At 65.8% G+C, this 26,566-nt stretch overlaps 3 protein-coding genes across 5 annotated transcripts; 1 reads left to right on the forward strand and 2 right to left on the reverse strand.

The window, feature by feature from the left end:
* Positions 1-1,081: 1,081 nt before the first annotated feature.
* MFSD12 (major facilitator superfamily domain containing 12) lies at positions 1,082-10,594 on the forward strand (the record flags this gene model as incomplete). Its single annotated transcript, XM_080713914.1, has 10 exons — positions 1,082-1,373; positions 5,342-5,552; positions 7,501-7,630; positions 7,698-7,886; positions 8,281-8,373; positions 8,435-8,527; positions 9,266-9,436; positions 9,508-9,602; positions 10,350-10,510; positions 10,572-10,594. 10 exons carry the CDS (start codon positions 1,082-1,084, stop codon positions 10,592-10,594), a joined length of 1,458 nt encoding a protein of 485 aa, XP_080570040.1.
* A 33-nt stretch (positions 10,595-10,627) lies between these two features.
* TEKTIP1 (tektin bundle interacting protein 1) lies at positions 10,628-14,405 on the reverse strand (the record flags this gene model as incomplete). Its single annotated transcript, XM_080713915.1, has 4 exons — positions 10,628-10,832; positions 11,142-11,310; positions 12,261-12,694; positions 14,323-14,405. 4 exons carry the CDS (start codon positions 14,403-14,405, stop codon positions 10,628-10,630), a joined length of 891 nt encoding a protein of 296 aa, XP_080570041.1.
* A 1,344-nt stretch (positions 14,406-15,749) lies between these two features.
* FZR1 (fizzy and cell division cycle 20 related 1) lies at positions 15,750-18,966 on the reverse strand (the record flags this gene model as incomplete). 3 transcript variants are annotated; one of them, XM_080712561.1, is made up of 13 exons in its annotated part: positions 15,750-15,791; positions 15,874-15,966; positions 16,064-16,168; positions 16,240-16,473; positions 16,550-16,734; positions 16,803-16,905; positions 17,120-17,185; positions 17,260-17,443; positions 17,553-17,635; positions 17,732-17,859; positions 18,253-18,316; positions 18,389-18,514; positions 18,898-18,966. In XM_080712561.1, 13 exons carry the CDS (start codon positions 18,964-18,966, stop codon positions 15,750-15,752), a joined length of 1,482 nt encoding a protein of 493 aa, XP_080568687.1. The 3 variants fall into 3 exon arrangements, with proteins under 3 accessions (XP_080568687.1, XP_080568686.1, XP_080568688.1); XM_080712560.1 differs by having other exon boundaries at positions 15,865-15,966; XM_080712562.1 differs by lacking the exons at positions 17,260-17,443; positions 17,553-17,635.
* Between the last annotated feature and the right edge of the window lie 7,600 nt (positions 18,967-26,566).

Raw genomic sequence — 26,566 nt, forward strand, 5'->3', positions numbered from 1 at the left:
GAGGAGGATCACAGGTTCGAGGCCAGCCTCAGCTACTGAGTGAGGCTCTCAGCAACCTAGTGAGACCCTGTTTCCAAATAAAATAGAAAATAGGTCTGGGAGTGTAGCCCGGAGGTAGAAAAGCCCCTGGATTCCACTCCTAGTAACACACAATAATAATAATAATAATAATAATAATAATAATAATAATAAAAATAATAAAAATAATAAAAAAATACGGCTGGGGTTGTAGCTCGGAGGTAGAATGCCCCTGCGTTCCAGCCCCAGAACAGCAAATAAAATAAATAAAAAATGAATAAAAAGGGCCGGGGTGTGGCTCAGTGGTCGAGCGCCTCTGAGTGCAATCCCTGTCAGGTCTGGTGTCTGAGTCCTGGCGCAGGTCCTGGGCTGGAGGAGGCCGGCGGGGCCGGGGCACCCCGGGGTGGCCGCCCGGCGCCCCGGGCACCACCTCGCCCTCCGCGCTCCTCGGCTCGTAAAGACGGGCGAGCCTGCCCGCGGCGCCTGGCACCGTCAGCGCTCATTAAAAGCCCGCAGACGTAGTAACGAGGATCCCCATTATTATCCGTAATAACTAATTAATTAGCACTAATGAGTCTCCCCCGCTTCCCATTGGCTCGCTGGGGCCCAGGAAGTCACCGGACCCCGGAGCCCGCCCACCTGCGCTCCATCCCACCCCGTCCTCCCGGGTCCGCTTTAACCCCGGTCACACTGCGGGTAGGTCGGGGTAGATCCGGGCGGGCGCCCGGGTGGGCGGCAGGGGTCCCCGCCTCCCCATCTGCCCCCGACCCGCCGCGGCCGAGCGCCCCGCCGGCCCCCGAGAAAGTCCGCTCGGCGCTAGGACCGCGCGGGCGCCCAGCGCCGAGGGCCGCCGGGCCGCAGAGGCCACGCCCCGCGCCTCGGTGATTGGTCGCCTGGTGCCGCCGCGCGGTTCTGGTTGGGGGAGACGGCCGCCGCTCCCGGGCTGGCCCCGCCCTCCCGCCCGCTCCGCTCCTCTTCCGCGGGGCCGCGGGCCGGGCTGCGGCAGAGGCGCCTGGGCGGCGCGGAGGACGCGGCCCGGCCCGCGCGCAGCTCCCCGCCCGCCATGGGCCCCGGGCCCCCGACGGCCGGCGCGGGGCCGGCGCCGCTGCCCCTGGGCGCGCGGCTGAGCTTCGCGGTGGGCCACCTCCTCAACGACCTGTGCGCGTCCATGTGGTTCACCTACCTGCTGCTCTACCTGCACTCCGTGCGCGCCTACAGCTCGCGCGCCGCCGGCCTGCTGCTGCTGCTCGGCCAGGTGGCCGACGGGCTGTGCACGCCGCTGGTGGGCTACGAGGCCGACCGCGCCGCCGGCCGCTGCGTCCGCTACGGCCCGCGCAAGGCCTGGCACCTGGTCGGTAAGCGCCGGCCCCGGCCTCCCCGCTGTGCGCAGGGCCCCAGCCTCCGTCCTCCGCCCCAGTCCTCTTCCCCATGGCCGGAGCCTCCATCCTCCGCCCCAAGGCCGGAGCCTCCCATCCTCTGTCCTCAGGGCCCGGAGCCTCCTGTCCTCCGCTCCAAGGGCCCGGGCCTCCCCATCCGTCTCTGTCTCAAGGCCGGAGCGTCTGCCCCAAGGCCCGAGCCTCCCCATCCCTCTCTCCCAGGACCCGGAGCCTCCCCATCCTCTGTCCCAAGGCCCGAGCCTCCCCATCCATCGGTCCCATAACCGATCTCTGTCAGATCACCTGCCCAGTGTCCCAGCCTCCACCCCATCCTGCATCCGTCCATCTGTCTGTCTGTCTGCGAGGCCCCTCCAGCCGTCTGTCTGCGGGATCCTCCTGTCGGACCCCCCCACCCCGGGAATCTCAAACCCTCTCCGGGTTGGGTCGGCCGCCCAGCACTTTCTGCTTGTCTGTCTGACCCCGCCTGACCGCCCTGCCTGCCTTGATGGGTGACCTTGCAGGACAGCTGTGTCTGGGGGAGGGGCTCAGGCTGTCCAGAGCCCCCCGTGTCTCGGTTTCCCCTGAGCACCCCTGTCCGGCCCTGTTTGGGGCATCCCTGGTGCTTTGGGGGTTGGAGAGCTGGATGGGGTCTGTGCTCTTTCAGCCTGAGGTCTGGCCAGGCGTGGGGACCCTCAGGGGCTGGCTGTGGAGACACCAGGAGAGGGGAGGAGGCCGGGCCCTCAGGGCTTGGCGGTCCTGCCCTGCGCTCTCTGATAAGGCTCTGATAAGGCTCTGGGAGCGGCCTGCTGGGTCTCCTCTCCCCACCCCAGGGGCCTGGAGATTAACGGTTGACTGTCTCTGCTGACTCGGTTGACTGTCTCTGCTGACTCGGTCCTGGCATTCAGGACCTGCTGGTGATTTCAATGGTGATTTCAAGTACTTGGGAGGCTGAGACCGGAGGATCACAGGTTCGCAGCCAGCCTCGGCTATTTAGCGAGGCCCTCTGCAACTCAGTGATACCCTGTTTCAAAATAAAGAATAAAAAATAGGGCTGGGAAGCTGGACGAGGTGGCGCACGCTTGTCACCCCAGTTCTTGGGAGGCTGAGACTGGAGGATCGCGGTTTGTGGCCACCCTCAGCTACTTAGTGAGGCCCTCTGTAACTTAGTGAGACCCTGTTTCAAAATAAAGAGTAAGAAATAGGGCTGAGGGTGTAGCTTAGAGGTAGAATGCCCCTGGGTTCCATCCCCAGTACCATAATAATGAATAATAATAAAATAGCCAGGTATGGTGGCGCTGGCTTGCATCCCAGTGCTTGGGACGCTGAGACCCGAGGATCTTGATTTGAAGCCAGCCTCAGCTACTTAGGGAGGCCCTCTGCGACTCTGAGAACCTGTTTCAAAATAAATAAAAACTGGGGCTGGGAGTGTAGCTTCCATCCCCAGTACAAAAAAAAAAAAAAAAAAGGCAGCAGGGCTCCGTCCAGTCCTTGGAATTCTGGCAGTGGTTTTCTGGAAGTGAGGTGAAGTTGGAGCCTTTTTGCCCCCAGGGGCAATCTTTTGACCCTGGCCCTTGGGAGTGATATTTTTTACAAGATGTAGCAGATCAGCTGAGCATGGCAGTGCACGCTCGTCATCCCGGCACTCGGGAGGCTGAGACCGGAGGATCGCGGTTCGCGGACAGCCTCGGCTACTTGGTGAGGCCCTCGGCAACCCAGTGAGACCCGGTTTCAAAATAAAGAATAAAATGCCGGGCGTGGTGGCGCACGCTCATAATCCCCGGGTTTGGGAGGCTGAGACAGGAGGATCGCGCAGGTTCAAAGCCAGCCTCGCTGGCTTAAGGGACCCAAATAAAATATAAAATAGGTCTGGCAGTGTAGCCCAGAGGTTGAAGGGTTCCATCCCCAGTACAAAAAAATTAATTAAAGAAAGAAGAAAAATAGGGCTGGAGCCAGGCGTGTGGCGCACGCGTGTAACCCCAGCATTGGGGAGGCTGACACAGGAGGACGCGGCTCGCGGACAGCCTCAGCTACTTAGCGAGGCCCTCGGCAACTCAGTGAGACCCTGTTTCCAAATAAAGAATCAAAAATAGGGCAGGGGGTGCAGCTCAGAGGTAGAATGGCCCTGGGTTCCATCCCCAGTACCGCAAAATAAAACGAAATAAAGAACCATGGGTTTTGTTGGAGAGGAAGCCAGCGCAGGCCTTTCTGGTGTCAACTCATTTGGTGAGTGTGGGTCAGACAGGTGCCGGGGATGGACCCGCCCCTTCCTCTAGCAAAACCCCAGCGGACTCTCCGAGCCAGACCTGAACCGTCGTGTGGTCTAGGGCTAGGCGTAGAGGACAGAGGGAGCCTGAGCTTTGGGGTCCTGAAGGACGAGCAGGAGTCGGGGGCGCGGTGGCATTCCAGGCCGCAGGAAGCCACGTGAGCCCCGGCTGCGCGCACTGGCTCTTACCCCCACGGCAGCCCTAAGAGGTGAGAACTGCCGTTATCTCTGTGTTCTGGAAGCCGGAGTCCAGAGAGGTAGAGTCACTTGCCGACATCCCCCAGCCAGGCATGCCGGCCCGACAATGGTTAACCCAAGTCGGGGCAGCCGCAGGGCGGAATCTGGCCAGGGAGGCGCATTCTTTTGACTAGAGTCCGAGGTTCCTGTCCTGCCCAGCGGCGGCCTCCGGGTCCCCAGGAATCTGTCCAGGTCCCCCCCTTCCAGGCACCCGTTCCAGAGAAACGGTGGTTTCTTGTAAGGACCGAGGGCGGTCTGGTTTCATTTCCCCATCACAAGGAGGCCGTGGGCAGTGGGGATGAGGTCACCTCTGTTGCCCAAAAGCGACCAGGAGGAAAGCGGGCCAGGGCCACAGAGATTGAGGCTGAGGGCCGTCAGGGGAGAGAGCAGGGCCCAGCGGTCACCGGGCTGATCAGGGAGGGCTTCCCTCAAGCGGAGACATTCGCCCTGAGCCCAGGGGCAAAAGGGAGCTGGTTTTGCAGAGATGTAAAGGGCGCAGAGCATTCCAGGCAGAGGGCGGCAGCCTGTGCAAAGGCCCTGGGGCAGGATGGAGCCTGGTTGGCTTGGTTGGAGCAGAGGGAGAGAGGGTGGATGGAGCAGGGAGGGGCCCTGTGACCTCAGGCTCTTCCTGCCCCTCACCCGCTCCTGGTCCTAGGATAAGACCTGGCCCTCTGCAGGGATCAGGGTCTGTGACCTCTGGACTCTTGCGTCCTCCCTTGCCTCAGTTTCCCCATCTCCAGCAGGTGGCGGCTCTGTCCTGTTTGTCTCTGTGACTTCAGGGAGACCTTAGCTCTCTGCCTGTTTCCCCCTAAGCTACAAGGGAGCCTGGGGGCTGCTGACCCCTACCCTGCTACACGACTTTGTGTGTGTGTTGGGGGTCGGAGAGGTTTCTTTCCTTCCTTCCATCTTTCTTTCTTTCTTTCTTTCTTTCTTTCTTTCCTCTTTCTTTATTTTTGTGGTATTAGGAATGGAACCCAGGGGCATTCCACCTCTGAGCTACACCCCCTGCCCTATTTATTATTATTTATTTTGAAACCGGGTCTCACTGAGTTGCAGAGGGCCTCGCTAAGTAGCTGAGGCTGGCCGCGAACCGCGATCCTCTAGTCTCAGCCTCCCGAATGCTGGGATTACAAGCGTGCGCCACCACGTCCGGCATTTATTTATTTATTTATTTGTTTATTTATTTTTGCGGTACCAGGGATGGAACCCAGGGGCATTCTGCCTCCGAGCTACACCCCCAGCCGTATATTTTCATTCTTTATTTTGAAACAGGGTCTCACTGAGTTGCCGAGGGGCTCACTAAGTGGCTGAGGCTGGCCGCGAACCGCGATCCTCGGGTCGCAGCCTCTCGGGTGCTGGGGTGACGGGCATGCGCAGCCGGCCGGCCTGGGGTGGGGTTTCCAGGCCCGGACCCGTGCGGTGACGCCCTCCCTCCCGCCCTCCGCAGGCACCGCGTGCGTGCTGCTGACCTTTCCGTTCATCTTCAGCCCGTGCCTGGGCTGCGGGGAGGCCACGCCCGAGTGGGCCGCCCTCCTCTACTACGCGCCCTTCATCGTGGTCTTCCAGTTCGGCTGGGCCGCCACGCAGATCGCCCACCTGAGCCTCATCCCGGAGCTGGCCACCAGCGACCACGAGAAGGTGGAGCTCACGGCCCTCAGGTACCGGCCGCGGTGCATCGGTCAGCGCCGCCGCGTAACGTGTGGCCCCGGAGCAGCGCGCAGCCGAGCGGGCCTGCTCAGGGGTCGGCAGGAGCCGGGTCTCCTGAGCCTTTGGGGTCCCCTTCCCTACTCCTGTCATTGCTGGGGAAGTTTTGATTTTTCTTTTTTTTTTTTTTTAGTGGTGGTATGAGGATGGAGCTTAGGGGACTCTACTGTTCTCTCTCCAAGCTACATCCCCAGACCTTTTTATTTAATAATAATAATAATAATAATAATAATAATAATTATTATTATTATTATTATTATTTTGGTGGTACTGGGGTTCCTGGAAACCCTTCTACCTCCGGGCTACTCTCCCAGACCTATTTTTACATTTTCATTTGGAAACAGGGTCTCCTAAGCCAACACACGCGGCTGGCTTCGAACCTGCGCGATCCTCCTGTCTCCGCCTCCCAAGCGCGGGGATGATGAGCGTGCGCCACCACGCCCGGCTACCTTTTTATTTTAATTAATTGATTAATTTACTTTTCTTGAAGTACTGACAATGGAACCCAGGAGCATTCTTCTTTTGAGCTCCCCCCCCACCGCCATATTTTTTATTCTTTATTTTGAAACAGGGTCTCACTAAGTAGCTGAAACTGTCGGGGAATCCCGATCCTCCCGTCTCCAGCCTCCCAGATGCTAGGATTACAAGCTTACGCCGCCACGCCCGGCCTCATTGTGTGTGTGGTGTGTGTGTGTGTGTGTGTGTGTGTGTGTGTGTGTGTGTGTACGCGTGTGTGCACTGGGGATTGAACCCAAGGGGTTTTACCTTCAAGCTACAACTGTTTTAAGCAACACCCCCTCCAGCTGGAGTTTGTTTTCTTAATGCCATAGGACTCAAGCTGGACATGGTGGCACAAGCCTGTAATCCTAGTACTTGGGAGGCTTAGACAGGGGGGTCACAGGGTCACAGCTTAGTGAGGCCCTGGTGGTTTTATTTTTTTATTTTTTTATTTTTTCCAGTACCTGGGATGGAACCCAGGGGCATTTTACCTCCGAGCTACACCCTCAGCCATATTTTTTCTTTCTTTTTTGAAGCAGGGCCTCACTAAGTTGCGGGGGTGGGGGGGCTCACCAAGTAGCCGAGGCTGGCCGTGAACCCTGATCCTCCCGTCTCCGTGTACCCACGTGCTGGGGTTGCAAGCGGGGCCTGAGTGGCGCCTTCCCGGGGAGCCCTGCTCTGGCTCCGGGGCCTGTTTGTCCCCCGCCCCGCCCGGGCTCTGGGTTCCCCATCGCGGCCTGAGACTGATGTGGGCGCCGAGGACGGGCCGCCTTGAGCAACGCCCAGGGCTTGCCAGCTGCTTCCTGACGCCCGCGGGGGCTTTGTTTCTGCTGCAGAAAAGGAAACTGAGTCCTGGCACGACCCAGGGGCTCCCTGCAGGAGGCACACAGACGGTGCTAGACCGCCGTGGCCTCAGCCGGGCTCTAAGCCGGTTGGGGAGGTACTGGCAAGGGAAACCGAGGCAGCAGGGCTCCCCTGTGGAGGTTGAGAGGGCTGAAGGCGCCTGCGCGGGGTGCAGAGGAAGTGGCCCCAGGGCTTCCGCCTGCCCACCCGGCTAAGGCCCCCCCATCCCACTGAAGACAGCCCTCCGCGGAGGCCCCGCCCACGCCGAAGCCCCGCCCACGCGGAGGCCCCGCCCTGTGCTATGATCCCCGCCCACGCCGAGGTCACGTTCTATGCTGAGGCCCCGCCCATACTGGGGTCACATCCACACCGAGGCCCCGCCCACGCCGAAGCCCCGCCCCGTGCCATGATCCCCGCCCACACCGAGGCCCCACCTTGCACCATGGCCCCGCCCACACTGAGGCCCCGCCCTGCGGGGTCACACGCTACACCGCGGCCCCGCCCCCGCCGAGGCCCCGCCGAGGCCCCGCCCCGGCGTCTCACGCGAGGCCCCGCCCCCAGGTACGCCTTCACGGTGGTGGCCAACCTCGCGGTGTTCGGCGCCGCCTGGCTCCTGCTGCACCTGCAGGGCTCCTCCGCGGACCTCGGCGCGGGCGGCCAGCTGGGGCCGCAGGACGTGCCGGTGTTCCGGGTGAGTGGGGGCCGGGCGGGGACCCCCCCGGGGCGCCCCGGCCCGCGCTGACCCCTCGCGCCCCCAGAACCTGGCCCTGCTGGTGGTGGGCGTCGGCGCCGTCTTCTCGCTGCTCTTCCACCTGGGCACCCGGGAGGGCCGCCGGCCGCGCGCGGAGCCGGAGCCGGAGCCGGAGCCCGACGAGCGCAGCGCCCTGCTGGAGCCGCGGCCGCCGCTGCCCTGGAGGCACTGGCTGCGGGAGCCCGCCTTCTACCAGGTGCGCCGCCACACCGCAGGCCCGCCCCGCCGTGGACAGGCCCCGCCCCCCAGCGTGGACACGGCCCCGCCCCCCAGCGTGGACAGGCCCCGCCCCTTACCGTGGACACGGCCCGCCCCTTACCGTGGACACGGCCCCACCCCCAGCGTGGACACGGCCCGCCCCCTACCGTGGACACGGCCCCGCCCCCTACCGTGGACACGGCCCCGCCCCTTACCGTGGACACGGCCCCGCCCCCAGCGTGGACACGGCCCGCCCCCTACCGTGGACACGGCCCCTGCCCCCCCTACCGGGTACTCCCGCGGACACGACTTGGCCCCTGCCCTCCCCCACCGTGGCCGCGGCCCGCCCCCCAGGGCCATTTCTAACCACCGCGCCTGGGGGTCGCCCGCAGGTGGGCCTGCTGTACATGAGCACGCGGCTGGTGGTGAACCTGTCGCAGACCTACATGGCCATGTACCTCACCTACTCCCTGCACCTGCCCAAGGTGAGCGCGCGGGCGGGGTGGGCCGGGCGGGGCGGGCGCGGCCTGACCTGCCTCCCCACAGAGGTTCATCGCGACCATCCCCCTGGTGATGTACCTCAGCGGCTTCTGCTCCTCCTTCTTCATGAAGCCGGTCAACAGGCGCCTGGGCCGCAACGTGAGTGCGGGCGCGGCGGGCGGGCCCTGGGCCCCGGCTCTGGGACTGCCTGGGGGGTCCCAGGAGCCCAGTATGTGTAGGGGGAAAAACCCGGGGGCAATCTGCCTCCAAGTTACACCCCCAGCCCTAGTTTTTATTTTTATTTATTTGTGTGTGGTACTGCAGGCTTTCTGCCTCCGGGCTATGCTCCTAGACCTTTTTTATATTTATTTGGAAACAGGGTCTCACTAAGTTGCTGAGAGCCTTGCTAAGTAGCTGAGGCTGGCTTCGAACCTGCGATCCTCCCGTCTCAGCCTCCCAAGTACTGGGATTATAAGCATGCACCACCACGCCCGGCTTATTCTTAATTTTTTTTTACAGTAGTAGGGATGGAACCCAGGGCAGTAGTAGGGGTGGAACCCAGGGCATTCTACCTCCAAGCTCCACCCCCAGCCCTATTTTTTATTCTTTATTTTGAAGCCGGGTCTCACTGGGTTGCAGAGGGCCTCACTAAGTAGCTGAGGCTGTCCGCGAACCGCGATCCTCCGGTCTCAGCCTCCCGAATGCTGGGATGACGAGCGTGCGCCGCCACGCCCGGCTTGGACTCCCCTTTTGGACGCCAGGGGCCACATCTCGGCAGCTGCTGTGCGGGGCGGGGGCTCTGCAGGGCTCCGGGGCTCCCGAGGCACTGTGCCCTCCGAGGCCCAGGCCGGGCGTGGGCAGCTCGGCGCTGACGCGGCCGCGCCTCCTCCTCTGCAGCTGACCTACTTCGCGGGCCTCCTGGTGATCCTGGCCTTCGCGGCGTGGGTGGCGCTGGCCGAGCGGCTGGGCACGCTCGTGTACGGGGCCGCCGTGCTGCTGGGCGCGGGCTGCGCCACCATCCTGGTCACCTCGCTCGCCATGACCGCCGACCTCATCGGCGCCCACACGGTAGGGCTGGTGGGCAGGGCCCGGGCGGTGGTGACCAGAGCCCCCCACGCTGACCCTGCCGTGTCCCCCAGCACAGCGGAGCCTTCGTGTACGGAGCCATGAGCTTTTCAGATAAGGTGGCCAACGGGCTGGCGGTGATGACCGTGCAGACCCTGCACCCCTGCTCGTGAGTGTCGGGGACGGGTACTGAGGGGTTGGGGTCAGCGGAGGACAAGGACCCACCCCTGGAGGGGTCCACAGGCCAGGGGGACTTGCCCAGTCCTTACATGGGGCAGTTATTGACCGTTCAACAAACATGGATTCTCTGGTGACCCGTGGTTTGCAGCTCTCCGTGGGCTGGGCTGGAGGCGAGCTGAGGTCTCGCTGCTCGGCTGAGGCTGTTCTTTTTAATTTTTCTTTTTTCTTTTTTTTTTTTTTTTTCGGTACTGGGGGTGGAACCCAGGGGCATTTGGCCTCTGAGCTACACCCCCAGCCCTGTTTTTTAGTCTTTATTTTGAAACAGGGTCTCACTGAGTGAGACCGGAGGCTCGCGGGGGGAGGACATTCTCAGCTGCTCAGTGAGGCCCTTTGTAACTCAGTGAGCCTCCCAAGTACTGGCTTGGCTGGAGGGAGGTGGGGCTCTCAGGGCTGAGGGCCAGGCCGCCGGTGCTGGGCGCGCCCTCTGGCGGCTGTTGGGGGGAGCGCGGGAGCTGGGGCCAGGTGGAGGGGACTGGGCTGGTCCAGGTGGGTGATGCTGGCTTAGAACCAGCTGGAGCTGACGGTGGGAAGGAGCCGGCTGATTCCGGACATACTGTGAAGGGTGGGTGGGGACAAAGTGGTCCCACCTGGGCCTGCAAGGGCCAGGACGGGAGGTGGTCCCCGCCGCTGGGCCGCGGGACCCCAGGTGCCCCTGACGCTCTGCCCTCCCTCCCAGCTCGGAGCTCTGCTGCAGCGCCTGCACGGAGTTCTACCACTGGGTGATGGTGGCGGTGACCGGTGGCGTCGGGGTGGCGGCCGCCCTGGCTCTGAGCAGCCTCATGGTCTGGCCCATCCGCCTGCGGAACCGTGAGTCACGCCCCTCCTCCCCAGCACCCGGTGAGCGGTGGGGAGGGCCGGCGGCGCCCTCCCACTGACCCACCCTCGCCCTTCCTCACAGGGGACCCTGGAGACCGCCCCTGACCCCTCCTCTGGGAACTGTGCGCTGGACCACCTTCACGCACCTGCCATGGCTCCCGGAGGCCCCTCTGCCTGGCTCTCCCCCGCTCCCAGCTGGCCCGGGGCAGCCTGTCCCGCAGGATGAGGGTGGGGGACCTGCTGACCTGTGCCGGTGCGCAGGGGCGTGGGCCCCGGGCTCCCGTGACCCGGGCCCAGCTCCAGTCCATTCCCAGCCCTCGGGGTGGACAGGAGGCCCCGGGTGCTGCCAGGGCCCGAGAACAGCCTGACCTGACCCCACCAGGAGAACAGGGCGCGGGGCTGGACCCGGCGAGGCGGGCGGCAGGGCTGCCTGGGACTCAGGACGCTGCGAGGGGCCAATAAAGAGCCCCCTGCGAGGCCTGGCTCCGTGTGCCTGTGTGCGGCTGCGCTGTCCGGGGCCCCGGGGCCCCTGGCCTTGGTCACTAGCGCCCTTTATGCCCGACCTGACCTCCCCGCCCGTGGCCAGCGCACCCCAACGCAGCCCCCCCGCGGAGCGGGCCGAGGGCGGCGGCAGCAGGTCCTTTATCAGTACATGGGCGCGTAGCCGGGCGGGGGCCGCTGGTGGGGGGCGGGGCGGGGGTCCAGGCCCCACTGCCGGTAGCTCTGCGTGGTGTAGCGCGGGCGCTGCGGCGCCGACAGGTGCGGCACGTAGTCGGACGCGGCCCAGGGCGGCTCCGCCGGGAATCGGCCTCTGCTGACCACTGCGGGCGGGGCGGCGGGTCAGGCCCCTCCGCCGGCCACGGGCTGCGGGCGGGACCCGCCGCGCACAACCTGGCAGCCCTCCCGCCCAGGTGCCTCCCCAGCCAGGCTTTCGCTTCAGGGGCCCCACTTCCCTGTCAAGGGCGCCGCCCTCCCGAGCTACAGGTGACCCCGCTGTCCATCCCCAGCTTCAGGGGATCCCGGACAGGTCCCTGGCTTCGGCTGGCCGCTCCGTTCCCAGCTGGACCCGGCCCGGGTAGCTGAGCCTCTACCCCTAGCTCCGCCTGCAGCAGGAGGCCCCGCCCCGCCTCTGGCCCCGCCCCCACCGGTCCAGCTCCGCTGCGATTGGATCGGGCAGCCCCGCCCACCCGACCCGATGCCCTGCCCCTACCTCTGCCCACCCGATTAGGTGGTTCCTCCCCCACTGGCTCTGGCGACCCCTCTCCATCTCTAGCTCCGCCCCACCTCTAACCCCGCCCCCATGGCCCGGGCACCCTGCCCAGGTGCCCCGCCCCATCCCAAGCCCCGCCCACCCGACCCAGGCGGTCCCTCTCCTCTAGTTCGGTTCCCTCTGGCTCTGGTGACTCCTCTCCATCACCTCTAGCTCCGCTCCCATTGGCTCGGCAACCCAGCCCAGGTGCCCCGCCCCATTTCCTAGCCACGCCCACCCGACACAGGCGGTCCACCCCACCTCTAGCCCCGCCCCCATGGATTCAATAGCCCGACCCAGGTGCCCCGCCCCATCCCTAGCCCCGCCCACCAACCCGGCCGGCCCACCTCTAGCCCCGCCCACCGACCCCGGCAGTCCCTCTCCACCTCTAGCCCCGCCCACCGACCCCGGCAGTCCCTCTCCACCTCTAGCCCCGCCCACCTCTAGCCCCGCCCCCATGGGTTCAGCAGTCCGGCCCAGATGCCCCGCCCCCGGCCCGGCGTCCCTCCCCCGGCCCCTCACCGTACTCCTGGCCGCGCACCGGCCGGTCTCTCCACAGCGCGCTGCCCCATCGCGCGGCCGCGCTGCGGTACTGTGCGGGCAGCACGGGGTCGTGCCAGGCGGCCTCCCGCAGGCGCTGCGCGTAGGCTGCGGGCGGGAGCGGAGGTCGGGCCGGGCGGGGCGGGCCGTCGCCCCCCGCCGGGCCGGGCCGGGCCGGGCCGGGGCGGCACTCACCCGGGGCCAGGCCCCGCCGCCGGTGGTCGTAGCAGCCGCGCCAGCGCGCGTGCGCCTCGCGGCCGGGGCGGTCGGGCCAGGCCTCGCGCGGGTCCGCGGTGGTCAGGCCGGTGTACCAGGCCTGGCCGGCCGCGTCGCGCCCCGACGGCGTGAACTTCCAGCGCGTGGCCTGCCTGACGGCCGGCGTCCAGCGGGGCCCCTCCAGGGACAGGTGGTCATCGCTGCGGGCGGGAGGGGCTGAGCCTGGGCGCCGGCGCTGGCCCGAGGTCCTGCGGACCCTGCGCCTGGGGTCGGGCTCCGCCGGGCTGACCTCCCGCCCAGAGACCCGAAAGGCGACTCGCCTGCGCCGGGGAGGCCTGTCCTGGGCACTAGGGACCCCTGAAGAGGCGCCTGGCGCGTGCAAAGGCCCTGGGGCGGCAGGAGCTGGGAAAGTGCCGCCATCTCCCTGCGGTTCTTACAGCTGCCGGCAGCCCCAGGGTGGGGCACACAGCTGCCCCCCAGCACGTGGGACTCAGACGGAGGATCCTAGTTTGAGGACAGCTTCAGCAACCCAGGCTTGGACCCAGGGCCATTCGACCTCGGAGCTACACCCTCAGCCCTGACTTTTACGTATTCTTTGGAAACAGGGTCTCACTGAGTTGCAGAGGGCCTCACTACGTAGCTGCGGCTGTTCTCAGCAACCTATGACACCTTGTTCCAAAACAAAAGATGAAAACCAGGCGCGGTGCATGCGTGTCATCCCAGCACGCGGGAGGCTGAGACCGGAGGACCGCGGTTCGCGGCCAGCCTCAGCTCCTTAGCGAGGCCCTCTGCAACTCAGTGAGACCCGGTTTGAAAATAAAGAATAAAAAATAGGGCTGGGGGTGTGGCTGGGAGGTCGAATGCCCCTGGGTTCCATCCCCAGACCCGCAAAAAATAAAAATAAAAAAGTGGCTGGGGGTGTGGCTCGGAGGCATACACCCCCAGGTTCAACCCCAGTGCTGCAAACCGGCAAACACACATTAGGGGCTGGGTTATGGCCCAGAACTTAGCACCCGCCAGCGGGTGTGTGCGGCCCTGGGCTCCATCCCTAGTGCCGCACTGCAGACCACGCAGCAGTGTAGACACAGGCGCGGTGTAGACCGCAGGGGTGGCTCTGAGCTCCCTCCTGCTGTCTGTACACCTGTCCTCTGCCTCCTTCCGAGGCAGGCAGGGCAGGGCGTGTGCCCCTTATCTTACCCCACTTTCTCCTTTTTTTTTTTTTTTTTTTTTTTTGGTGGTACTGGGGTGGAACCCAGAGGCTTTCTACCTCCAGGCTATACTCCCAGACCCATGTTTTATACTTCATTTGGAAACGGGGTCTAAGTTGCTGAGAGCCTCACTAAGTAGCTGAGGCTGTCCTCGAACTGCAATCCTCCAGTCTCAGCCTCCTGAATGCTGGGATGACAAGCGTGCGCCACCACGCCCGGCCTCCTGTTCCAAAATGGACTAAAAATAGGGCTGGGGTGTAGCTCAAGGTTAGAATGCCCCTGGGTTCCATCCCCCATACCACACACGCAGAAATAAAATACTGAAAGGAGGTCCCACCAACCGTGGCGGCCTCACTGCGTAGCTGAGGCTGCCGCGCACCTGTGACCCTCCGGCCTCAGCCCCCAGGTGCCGGGACCACGGCGTGCCCACCGCGCCAGCTCGCCACGTCTTTACGAGGAGAGGAGTAGGGCAGCAGCCGGCTCTGCCCTGCCTGCTGGGGTTTGGTCCAGAGCCTCCTGGCGAGCCCGCGAGCTGCTCTGGGCCGCCTTCAGGGGTGTGGATGGGCCCAAGGGCGCCCCCGTCCCACCCGCCCGGCTGCCAGGGAGGGCGGAGGACCCACCTGTACAGCGGAGCCGGGAAGTCCACCTCCAGGGTCCCCAGGGGGACGCAGGGCCGGGCAGCCTCCCGCCTCAGGGCCTGCATGTCTGCCTCTGGGTGCCCGCGGGCGCCCGCCCCCAGGCCTCTGGGCCATTGTTGACAGCGACAAAGGCCGCCCGCATCCCGGCAACGGGTGGTGGCTGCCCGTCCCCACCCGGGCTTCTGCTGAGCTGGGAGGGGGTCTCCAACCCCTTGACTTACGTGTGCCCCGCCTGTGGGGGGCGGCAGGGACCAGGGCCCCGGGGCGGCTTTGGGCATCAGGCCGGGGTGCTGGGGATGGAGCCCAGGGGCATGCAGCCCCCGAGCTACGCCCCAGCCTAGTTTTGATTCTTTATTTTGAAACCGGGTCTCACTGAGTTGTGGAGGCCTCGCTAAGCAGCTGAGGCTGTCCACGAGCCGCGATCCTCCGGTCTCAGCCTCCCGGATGCTGGGAGGATGAACGCGCGTCCCCACGCCCGGCCTAGGGGCTTCCTTTTGAGATGACAGAACCTTCTGGAACTTGGGGTAGTTCTCAACGCACTAAAGCACCGACTTGCTCACCACGTCAGCACAGTGTATGTTTATTTTACCACGATAAAAAAAGTAAACAAAACCCAAACCCAGTAAACGTCCAGCACCTGCCGTGCACAGCTCACCTGGCCCTGCCCGCCGGGTGGGCAGAGGCCGCGCAGCCCGCCGCCCCCGGGCCGCCCCGTCCCCCTCGCCCGTCCAGGGCCCCACAGGCCCCCACCTGGCCTCGGCTCCCGCGGGAGCTCCCTGCACGAGGGGCCGGCCGGTCCGAGCCCGCGGGACGCCCGCCACCTGCCCGCCACCTGCCCACCTCGCTCCCGACACCCACCACCCCCCTCCTCCAGCCGCACCGCCAGACCCGCGCCTCCGCGCCCCTCCTCGCACCCGCGACCTGCTCAGAGCATCCCCGCCGGCCATGCCAGCGCCACCCCGCCCTCGCCCCAGGCCCGGCGGCGACCCGCAGACAACAAGGCCACAGTGGCCGGGCCGGCCCCGGGCACCTGGGCAACTTGGGTGGGGACGGACGCTCGCTTTCTTGATAAAAAAGACCCTTAAACCAAAGTGAGATTTGGACCAGTCTGAATGCACACTTCAATGGCCGCCGCCCGCAGGCGCGGCCGCCCGCAGCCTCGGCGGCTGTGGCCCGGTGACAGAACACGGAGACAAACCCGAGGGTCACAAATACATATGTACACATGCACGCGGGCCGGGCGCCTCCAGGCGGGTCCGCGTCCTCCGGCGGCGGCGAGGTGCGGCGGAGGCCCGGCCCCCAAGTACCGGAGCACAGGTCACAACGAGGCGTTTAATGACTGCGGGGGCTCCGGCCCGCTCCCGCCCTCCCGCCGCGGGCTCCGTGCAGCTGCGCGGCGGCCGCCGGCTCTACCGGATCCGCGTGAAGAGGTTCAGCACCGACACGGACTCCTGCGGGGACAGGGGGGCGCTGGGGGCTGGGGGCTGGGGGCGGCCGTGGGCGCGGGCGGCGGGCGGCTCCCACCCACTTTACCTTTGTCGAGCGGGTTTTGCTAAAGACGTTCCAGAAGCGCAGGGTCTCGTCCCCAGCACCGGTGACGATGGCCTCCCCGTCAGGGGACATCGCCTGCGGAGGACAGAAGCCCCGCCGTGTCCGTGGCGCCGCGGCCGGGCCGGGCCGAGCGCGGGTTCTCCTGGCGGAGCGCGGCCGCGGCGCCACTCACCAGGTAGAGGACGCGGTAGGAGTGCCCGGTGAGCTTGGCCACCTGCGTCAGGGACGGGTACTTCCACACGAGGATCTGGTTCTGGGAGTAGCCGTGCGTGCTGACCTGGCGAGGGCGGCGGTGGGTGGGCGCTGACCACGCCGCGTCCCGGCCCCCGCCCGCGGGCGCCCACTCACCAGCTCGTTGGCGTGCTTGGACCAGGCCAGGTTGCACACCTGGGAGCCGGTGTCGACGCACTGCAGCGGCTGCCCCGTCAGCGTGTTCCAGAAGCGGACGCAGCGGTCGGCCGTGCCGCCGCCGGACGCCAGCAGCCCGTGCTGGTGCGGCGACCAGGCGATGGCCTTCACGGCCGCCAGGTGCTCCGTGTACTGCTGCACGGGGCTCAGGCTCGCGTGGCTCCACACCAGCAGCTGGGGGCAGGGCAGGGTTGGCGAGGCCCGGCCGGCCCGGGCGCCCGCCCGCCCGCCGCCGCCGCCGCCGGCCTACCTTGTTGTCGTTGCCGCCCGAGGCCAGGAGCTGGTGGTCCGTGGACCACTTGAGCCCGCACACCTCCTGCCGGTGGCCCTGGAGCCGCCGCTCCGACTGCACGGGCGGCGTGCGGATGTCGCGCTGCAGGATCACGCGGTCGCGGCTGCCCGAGGACAGCTGGTCGGCGTTCCAGGCCAGAGCCCCTGGGGGCAGAGGGCGGCGGTGAGGGCGCGGGCGGGGGGCCGGGGCGGGGCCGGGGGGCGCTGCTCACCCACGCGCGCCGTGTGGCCCTCCAGCATGGACAGCTTCTTCCCGGCGGCCGCGTCCCAGATCTGCACGAAGCCCTTGTGCGTGCCGACCGCGACCAGGTTCCCCTGCGGGCGACAGCAGGCGCGGCTTGGCTTCATCTCTGCCCAGCCCCCTCCTGTAGCACTAGGGACGGCACCCTGGGGCGCTGGCCCCGGGAGCTGCGCCCCAGCCCGGCCGTTTACTCTTCATCTGGCTGCGCCTGGAGGCCGCGCCAGGTGGCCCCGGCGGGCAGCTGGCAGGTGCCGCCCACGGGCCCCTGGAGGGAGCCGCCGGACTCACCCGCTCAGACCAGCCCACGGAGGTCACCGAGTCGCCCTCCACGGAGAGGTCGCAGAGCCGGGTCACCTGCGGGGACAGCGAGGGTGAGCCGCCGCCGCCCGCTGCCCGCCGCCCGCCGCCCGCCGCCCGCCGGCGCCCACCTGGCTGGTGCAGGCGCTCCACAGGTACACGCAGGTGCCCAGCCCCACGCTGAGCACGTTGAGCGAGGACCAGTCCACCAGGTTGAGGTAGAAGTCGTCCTGCAGCTCGGGCGCGTCCAGCACCTTGAAGGGGATCTTGGAGATCTTGCGCGTGGGCTTCCGCGGGGACCGCAGCAGCTTCTGGCTGGAGACAGAGCCCGCCGGGTGCACCCGCGCCTGACCCGACCCCCGCCCCGCTGCCCGACCCGACCCCCGCCCCGCCGCCGGCGACCCCCGCCCCGCCGCCGGCTCACCTCTTGTTGCTGACGGGGGACAGAGAGTAGGGGGACACGTCGTTGCCGTCGTCGGGGCTCGCGCGCTTGGTGCTGAGGGAGTACTGGGGGGCACCTTCGAGTGAGCTGCGCCCGAGCCCCAGGGCCCCGGCCGGCCCAGGCGAGCGGGTGCCAGGCCCGCCGCCGCCCGCCGCGCTCACCGTGAACAGGCCCTTCTTCTCGGGGGTGGAGGGCTGCAGCCGGCGGTCCTCCGTCTGCGGGTCCTGCACCTTCTCGATGCCGGCGCCCAGCAGCTCGTTCTTCAGCAGGGCGGAGTAGGCCAGGCCGTCTGCGGGCGGGGCCGCGGGGGGATGGGCGGGGCGGGTCAGCGGGGGCGGGGCCGCGGGGGGATGGGCGGGGCGGGTCAGCGGGGGGCGGGGCCAAGGTCGGATGGGCGGGGCGGGTCAGCGGGGGCGGGGCCGCGGGGGATGGGAGGGGCGGGTCAGCGGGGGGCGGGGCCGCAGAGGTGGGATGTGGGCGTGTCGCGTGGGCAGGGCCTCAGGGGTGGGCGTGGCTGCAGAGTTGTGGCTGGGCGTGGCCACAGGGGGGCGGGGCCACCAGGGTGGGGCGGGCCAGTGGGGGCGTGACCGCAGTGGTGCTGGGCGTGGCCGCAGGGGGCGTGGCGTGGCCGCAGAGGTGGTGCTGGGCGTGGCCACAGGGGGCGGGGCGGGGCGGGCCGCACCTTTGCCGCTGTCCGAGGTAGCGTCCTTGGCTTTGCGGTTCTGGCTGGGGGACTTGTCGTTCTCCTGGGAGGAGAGCGGAGGATGCAGCCCGGGTCGGCGCCCCCTCCCCACCCGCCCGGCCCCGCCCGGCCTCACGTTGATGCGGTGGAAGTTGACGCTCCAGTTGGCGCCGGCTCGGGAGGGAATGAAGCGGTCCCCATGCTTGCTGGGGGAGGACACGGGGGAGCTGGCCGGCGTCAGCGTGCGCCGCATCTCCGCCACCTGGAAGAGGCCGAGGCTGCTCAGGCCCGCCGGGCTCCATCTTGCAACCTGAGGCCCCCCGGGCCCGGGAGCGCGGCCGCAGACACGCGAGGCTCCTCTCCACCCTCGGTGACCAGAGCCTCCCGGGCCCTCACCCCACCACCCCAACACAAGACAGTCTGCAGAACCGGGAGCCCCCCAGACCAGCAAGGCCAGGGGCCAGGTCCTGCGTGTCCGTCTCCCACCGGGGGTGGCCGGGCCGCCCTGAGCAGGCGCAGGCCAGAGCTGGGCCTGCTGGCCGGCGTCACTGCGCCCGGCGGCCCGCGACCGAGAAACGAGTCAGGGGAGACGGGAAAGGGCGGCCAGGCCGTGCCCTGGGCAGGGGAGGCCGGCCGGCCACTCACGCAGGGCATCGTGTTCTCGTTCTGGATGACGATCTGCCGCAGCAGCCGCCGCTCGTAGTCCTGGTCCATGGCGGGGCGGGGCGGGCCGCCAGCGGCTGGCCTGCGGGAGGGAGGGCGGACAGCGGGCGGTCAGCGCGCAGCCCCACCGAGGCCGGGCCACCGACTTCCACGAGCCGCGGCCCTCTGCGGGCTGCAGAGCGGCAGGGGGCGGGCAGCTGGGCCGAGGCGGGGAGGGCACGGCCCCACAGGCCCCAGCTTCAGGGTCTTTCCCCCTTCACGGTACTGCAAACGGAAACTTCTACACCCGTGCCCTATTTTTGACTCTTATTTGGAAACTGGGTCTCCCTGAGTTGCCGGGGCCTAAGTAGCTGAGGCTGGCCGCAAACCGCGACCCTCCCGTCTCGGCCCCCCGAGTGCGGCTGGCGACCCCCTGCTTTTGTACATGAAGTTTTGCTGTGCACGCCACAGCAGGGGTCACGGGGTGGGGTGTCGAGCAGCAGCGTCTGGTGGGGGTCCTGGCCCCGGTGGACACGAGGCCTCTGGCCCCTCCTCGGTCTCCTCTGCCTGGCATCAGCCCTCGCCTGAGCACAGAGAGTCAAAAAGCAAAGGATGCCCCTAAAAAGCTCCATCCAAGAACCAAGAGCACGAATTCCTTCTTCAAGTAGCACCAAGATGGCCAACGTGTGTGTGTGAGTGTGTGTGTGTGTGTGTGAGAGAGAGAGAGAGAGAGAGAGAGAGACAGACAGACAGACAGACAGACAGACAGACTGGGATGGAACCTGGAGCGCAGGGGCCTTCTACCTCTGAGCTACACCCCGCACCCTATTGTTGAGGCCCCCAGGGCGGAGGGCTCCTTCCCACCCTCACCCCTGTGGAGCCAGGGAGGGTGTGAACCGCAGACACCAGCGCACACAGAGTCCGAGGTGTCCCTGTGCGGCCCTGCACACCCAGGGCCCTGCTGGAGGCCACCCGCCCTGGGCTGGGCCCCTACCGCCATCCACGTCCACCCCACCCGGGCCCTGCCCAGAGCATGCAGCCGGCTAGAGCCATGCAACCAGGTGAGGACTCCTGCACACCCGACATCCCAGTACTTGGGAGGCTGAGACAGGAGGATCGCAGGTTGGAGGCCAGCCTCAGCAACTTAGTGAGATCCTGTTTCCAAATAAATTATAAAATAGAGCCGGGCGTGGTGGCGCACACTTGTAATCCCCGCGCTTGGGAGGCGGAGACAGGAGGATCGCGCGGGTTCGAAGCCAGCCTCAGCTACTTAGTGAGGCTCTCAGCAACTTAGTGAGACCCCGTTTCAAAATAAAGTATAAAATAGGTCTGGGAGTGTAGCCTGGAGGTAGAAAAGCCTCTGGGTTCCACCCCCAGTACCACCAAATAAATAAATAAATAAATAAATAAGTAAATAAAATAGGGCTAGGGTGTAGCCTGGAGGTAGAAAGTCCCTAGTACTACCAAAATAAATAAATAGCTCTCAGTGTGATGTATAATTAAAATGTACCAAAAAAAAAAAAAATGGAGCCGGGCACGGTGACAGACACCTATAATCCCAGTATGTGGGAGACTGAAACAGGAGGATGGCAGGTTGGAGGCCAGCCTCAGCAACTTAGTGAGGCCCTGCTTCAAAGTGAACAGGGCAGGGAGTGCAGCTCAGAGGCAGAGGCCCCTAAACTCGAGTCTCGGCACCTGGAAGCCCAGAAAGGCGAGGGCGGGCGTGCGGGCCGGGCCAGCACAGGCCCAGTGCGAGCGAGGGCCCGGCTCCATCTCGGCCCCAAACGCCACAGAGCCAGGAACTGCTTTCAGGACGCAAAAACGCACAGCCCGACTTGCTTCTGCTGCTGAGGCCTGTCCGCAGGAGCGTTAGGCCCGTGAGCAGGGATGTCGCTGCCGCTGGCCCCCTGAGCGGTGGCCAGGCCGCCGGACACTGCGGTCCAGGGGCCGAGGAAGGCCGGCGGGGCCTGCGCCGTGCGTTCAGTACCGGGTGGGAGAAGCAGCCAGTGAGGGCCGAGGGGGCTCTGCTGGGAGGGAGCGGTTCTTTTTTTCCTTTTGCGGTACTGGGGATGGCACCCAGGGGCGTTCGACCTCTGAGCTGCACCCCCAGCCCATTTTATATTCTTTATTTTGAAACAGGGTCTCACTGAGTTGCAAGGGCTTTAGCATGAGGCTGGCCGCGAACCATGACCCGCCCGACTCAGCCTCCTAAATGCTGAGATTACAAGAATGCGCCACCACGCCCGCGCCAACCCTGTTTTTAAAAGGTTATTATGTTGAAACAGGGTCTCCCAAAGTTGCGGGGGAGGGGGCTCACTAAGTAACAGGCTGGCTGAGGGCCCGCGATCCTCCGGTCTCAGCTCCAGCTGTTTAAGACCCTAACCACGGCAGCGCCGGGCGTGATTCCGGGGCGCGGCCACTGTCACGGGGCGGCTGGACGTCGTGGGAGGGAGGGAGGCCGGCGGAGGGCGGCCCAGCCCAGGTCTGGCGGTGCCAGGGCCACCCGGGGTGCCCACCTGCGCCCCTCCTCACCCGAGGGCCTGAAGTGAAGACCGGAGGACCCTGCCCGTCTCCCCCAGGCCTGCAGCCGCGGGCTCCGCCGGCCTCTGGCTGCCCAGCGGCCCTCTCCTGTGCACACCACGCCTGGCCTCCGGAGGGCGAGGGCTCCGCTGCCGTCCTCCTCGGCCCCATCCACGGGACCCCAGGGTGCCCACCCTGGCCGCTCTGCCCAGAGCGTGCCGGGCCACATCCCAGAGGGCCCCCAGCCCAGGGATGGGGCCAGGTGCTGCTCAGCCCCCATGAGGTGGCCATGCTGCACACAGGAGCCCCCCGCCCACCAAGAAGCAGGCCTGGGGCGGCCCGCCTTCCTGCCAGGCCACCACGATGCAGAGCCCTCTCCACGCACAGCAGGTGCGCGGGCCCAGCGCCCGCAGAGCTCCCGGAGCCCTGCCCCGGAGGCCCTCAGCCGAACTCCAGCTCCCTCCAGGTCCTGCTTATCTTGAAAGTCTGGTCCCTGGTGTTTTGCTATTTTCCGGCTCTCCTGGGGGAAGAGCGGGCGATGCGCCCCAGGAGGGCCCGGGCTCAGGGGCCGCCCCGCGGGACCAGGCCCCTGGTGCGCTGTGCGGGGTGTGGGGGGGTCCCAGGCCACCCGCTCCAGGCCGGGAGCCCCCCGTTGGGGATGTCCCTGGGGCAGAGCCACGGAGGGGGGGTCTCAATCCTGCAGTGGCACCGGCTGCCCAGGCAACACGGGCAGGCGAGGCCCAGCCGCACCCCGCGCCTCCTGAGCCTAACCGTCCGGGGGCAGCACCGCTGGCCGGGTCCTGGCTGGGGACAGGGTCGAGGTCAGCAGCCTCAGCCCGGGGTCAGCAGTGGCTGGTCAGGGAGTCGTCAGGGCCCAGAGCCACGCTGGGGCCTCTGCAGCCCGCGTCCCGCCAGCCGCTGCGGCGAAGCACCCAGTGTCTGCGGGCAGCGGGCGCCCAGCGCTCCCCATCAGCCCGCCACGGTCCTACCAAAGGAAGGGGAGTCGCCCAACGCCCGCGCCCAGGACTGGGGTCCTGTAAGACACACTGCCGCTGCGCCCCAGGGCCCGCCGCGGCTCTGCCTGCCAGCAGCCCCGTCCCTCTGTCTGCCGGCCCCTCCACACGCAGACCGCCACGTCTCCTAGGCTGCGGGCTGGAGACCCCAGACCGCCTCGCACCCGCTGGGGCCACACCCTCCCTCAGGGAGTCACGGCCCTGATGCTCGAGCCGCCTTGGGGGCAGCCGCCTCTGGGAACCTCGTCTCTTCCTCTCCCGTGGCTATGGACAGGCACCAGGCGTGTCCCAGAGCAGCAGCTGAGGGAGGAGGCTGGGAGGAGAGGCCACGGCTCTCACAGCCCCACGTAGATGCCCCGCTTGGGCCACCCATGGGCGGCCGGGGAGGCCACAGGCCGCCACGCCCGCCTCCTCCCGCACTGCCCTGCAAGACCAGCCCGAGGACGGAAGGCTCCGGGTCAGGGACAACGGCCCAGCAGCTGTTCACTGGAAATGTGGGGAGGGGTCGCAGGACTGGAGCCCAGCCACCCACAGCCAAGGCTCGGACCGAGACCCCCAAGGACTGCAGCCTCCCACCCCAGGAGGTCAGACACTGGAGGCCGCGGGGCCCCAGGGAGCCAGAGGGGCGCACCCTCTGGCCTTCCCGCCAGCAACATGTCTACCCCCGCCCTCCCCAGCCCTGGGGCGTGGTGACAGGCCCCCCACCCGGCGCTCTGAGCAGGGCTCTCTCCGCACTGCAGGGCGAGGAGCTGGCCTGGCCTCCCCGGCTCTGTACCAGGGCTCCCCGGTCGTGACAGCCACACGCCAGCCCTCGCCACGGCCCCCAGGGGACAGACACCCTGGTGGAGAGGATACTGACCAGGGCCAGAGACCAGCGCCTCCCTGCCCTCGCGCTGGGGTCCCCAGGCCCAACTTGCTAGGGGGTCACGCTCAGCAGAGAGGACCAGCGCAGAAGGCGCACGTGGGGATCGCTTGGTGGTCCACGCTGGGCCCACGTGCGGCCCCAGGCCCACCCCAGCACCGCAAGAGGAAACAGAGGGGCGGCCGGGCCTGAAAGCCAGCACTTGGGAGGCTGGGACGGGAGGATCAGTCAGCCTCAGCTACTGGGGGTGGAGCTTGGAGGCAGACCCTGGGACATTCTACCTCTGAGCTGCACCCCCAGCCCTATTTTTGATTCTTTACTTTGAAACAGGGTCTCATTCAGTTGCAGAGGGCCTAAGTAGCTGAGACAGTCCGTACACCGAGACCCTTCTGTCTCGGCCTCCCGAGTGCTGTGATCACAAGCGTGCGCCCCCACACCCGGCTCCAACTGTACAGCCCCCCCTTTTCTTTAAGGGGTAAAACGGGGCCCTGGAGCCAGGGCTGCTCTATCTCTATATCCCTAGTCCTCTTTTTATTTTTATTTACTTATTTTTGGTGGTACTGAGGATGGAACCCAGAGGCTTTCTACCTCTGGGCTACACTGCCAGACCTATTTTCTATTTTTATTTGGAAACAGCGTCCCTTAAGCCAGCGCGGCTGGCCTCGAGCCTGCGCATCCTCCTGTCTCCGCCTCCCAAGCGCAGGGATGACAAGCGTGCCCACCACGCCCGGCTCCACTTTTAGTTTGAAGCCGGGTCTTGTCACGCTGCGGAGGCCTCACTATGTGGCTGGGGCTGGCCTTGAGCCCGCATTCTTCCCATCTCAGCCCCCAACCTGAGAACTGCAGCTGCTTAAAGCTGCTACCCTCAAAAATATAAAAACTAAACCACGACTTAAAAAGGCGGCACAGGGGAGGAGCCTGAGGCGCGCCAGGCTGAGCAGGAAACCAGGAGACGGTGGGCTCACCTCTAAAATTGATTTTGGAAGCTGTGCGTGGTGGCGCACGCTTGTAATCCCAGCACTCGGGAGGCTGAGACCTGGAGGATCGCGGTTCGCGGACAGCCTCAGCTACTTAGTGAGGCCCTCTGCAACTCAGTGAGACCCGGTTTCAAAATAAAGAATAAAAAGTAGGGCGGGGGATGTAGCTCAGAGGTCAAATGCCCCTGGGTTCCATCCCCAAACCCACAAAAAAAATAAATAAATAAATAAAATAAAATAAAATTGATTTTGGGGGGCTGGGGAGCCAGTGTTTGAGCGGAATGCCTGAATGGCCCGAGGAAGCCGGGCTGGGTCACGGGAACCGCGTCTGTGGCTGTGGCGGCCCCTCCCGGCCCTCACCCGGGCTCGTGCCCGACAGGCGTCCAGGTCTCCTCCACCCAGGGCGGCATGTGGGCGGCCACGGGCGGAGCTGATGGGTAGGAGGCGCTGAGCCACCCACCAAGAAGAGCTGCTGGGGGCAGAAGCGGGACCCTGGCGCTGCCTCCCCACACCCGCGCTCCCCCACCTCCTCAGTCGGCACTGGGGAGTCCCAGCCACGTGGGGACACTGAGCCGTGCCCGGGCGGAGCCAGTGGACACGAGTGGACAGGGCCGGCCTCCGCACGCGGCTCGCAGTCTGGACTCTAGCGTGGGCCTCTCCTCGGCTCTCAGACACGGGAGCCTGGCAGCTCCTCGGGGTGGGATGGGTGCCGAGCCCCATCCTCAGCCTCCGCCCTCTCCAGGCCAGGAGCTCCCCAACTGTGACAGCCACCACCCCCCCACAGCACCATGTGTCCCCTGGAGGCAGAACTGGCCCGGCTAGGGGAGAGGAAGGCATCCCAGCCGCTGTGATGTGGTCAGTTCCTAAAAGGCCAGACCCCTTAGCCAGGACCCCAGCACCGGCTCTCCAAGCAGAGGGACTCTGACCCCATCCCTGCGGGTGACCCCGAGAGCGCCGGGGTGGGGGCACACACTTGTAACCCCAGGGCCTTGGGGGGCTGAGACAGGAGGACGGCAGCTTCCAGGGCAGCCTTAGTAATTTAGCAAGACTCTTTCAAAATAAAAAAATAAATCCCAACAAGTTAGCAAGACCCTGTTTCAAAACAAAAAAACCCTACAGGGCTGTGGGCGTAGTTAGGAGGTAGAATGCCCCCCCCCCAATCACCAGTACCACAAATAAGCATATAAATACATACATACATCAAAGCGGCTAAAGGTGTAGGTCAGAGGTAAAGTGTTCCTGAGTCCATCCCCAATAGTAGTTGACCTAGCGAAGGCATGGTGACGCACTTGTCATCCCAGCCCTTGGGAGGCTGAGACAGGAGGATCGCAGGTTCAAAGCCAGCCTCTGCCGCTAAGTGAGCAACTTAGTAAAACCCTGTTTCCAAATAAACTACAAAATAGGTCTGAGGGTGTAGCCTGGAGCTTGTAGAAGGCCCCTGGGTTCCATCCCCAGTACCACACGCACAAAAAAATGTGACCCAGATAAAGGTCCCCTCGCCAACCCATTAGACTTCCCCAAACCTGGAAGACCCCCACATACAAAAAACTCAGCCTGCTAGAAACGCCAGTAACTAGTAACAGCACAGATTTCCCACTGAAACAGGAGATGGGGTCTGAACGTCCACGCAGACGCACCCGAGAAGACCTACCGAGGGTTCCTGTCTGGTTCTAGGCACTCCTGTCCCTACCCCCAAATGACCGCCGCTCCCGGCCGGAGCACGGAGCTGCAGGTTTCCCGTGGGCAACAGTCACAGACGCAATGGGTCGGTCAGCGCAACACTGCTGAGATACCCCGACCCCGGCAGAGCCATCATCCCTCCCGCAGGCGTCGGAGGACTGGGCCTGGTCTTTGGAAGGAGAGTTCCAAGTCCTCACAAGACCCCGGTGGCCCAACGCTGCCCACACGGCGTCCGGGGCCTCTGCTCACACTGACTGGCACTGCCAACTCAGACACAGGCCACTATGCCCAGGAGAAAGCCGGCCTGGATGCTGACCTCAGGAGTATGGCACACCCCCCCAGGTCGGCCCTGGGGGACATCCAGCCTCAGCCTCCACGGGGGGTGCCCAGCCCCACTCACAAGAGACCAGGCCGTGACCCCTGTTCCTCAAAGCCCCGGCCTCCTGTCCTGACCCACGAGGTGGCCTTGTGTATCCCGCACACTGACTTTTCACTAGGCAAACCGCTCTCATCCAAAGCATGCGGAGATTTGGGGGTGGGGGGCGCGGCCTCACCAGCCAGAGACTAATAGGTCACCGCTGGGCGCACTGGGGTCGGTGGTGCTGCTCTGTGTCCCAGGC

This window comes from Muscardinus avellanarius, assembly GCF_963383645.1.
Source record: "Muscardinus avellanarius genome assembly, chromosome: 16".
Classification (NCBI taxonomy): domain Eukaryota; kingdom Metazoa; phylum Chordata; class Mammalia; order Rodentia; family Gliridae; genus Muscardinus; species Muscardinus avellanarius.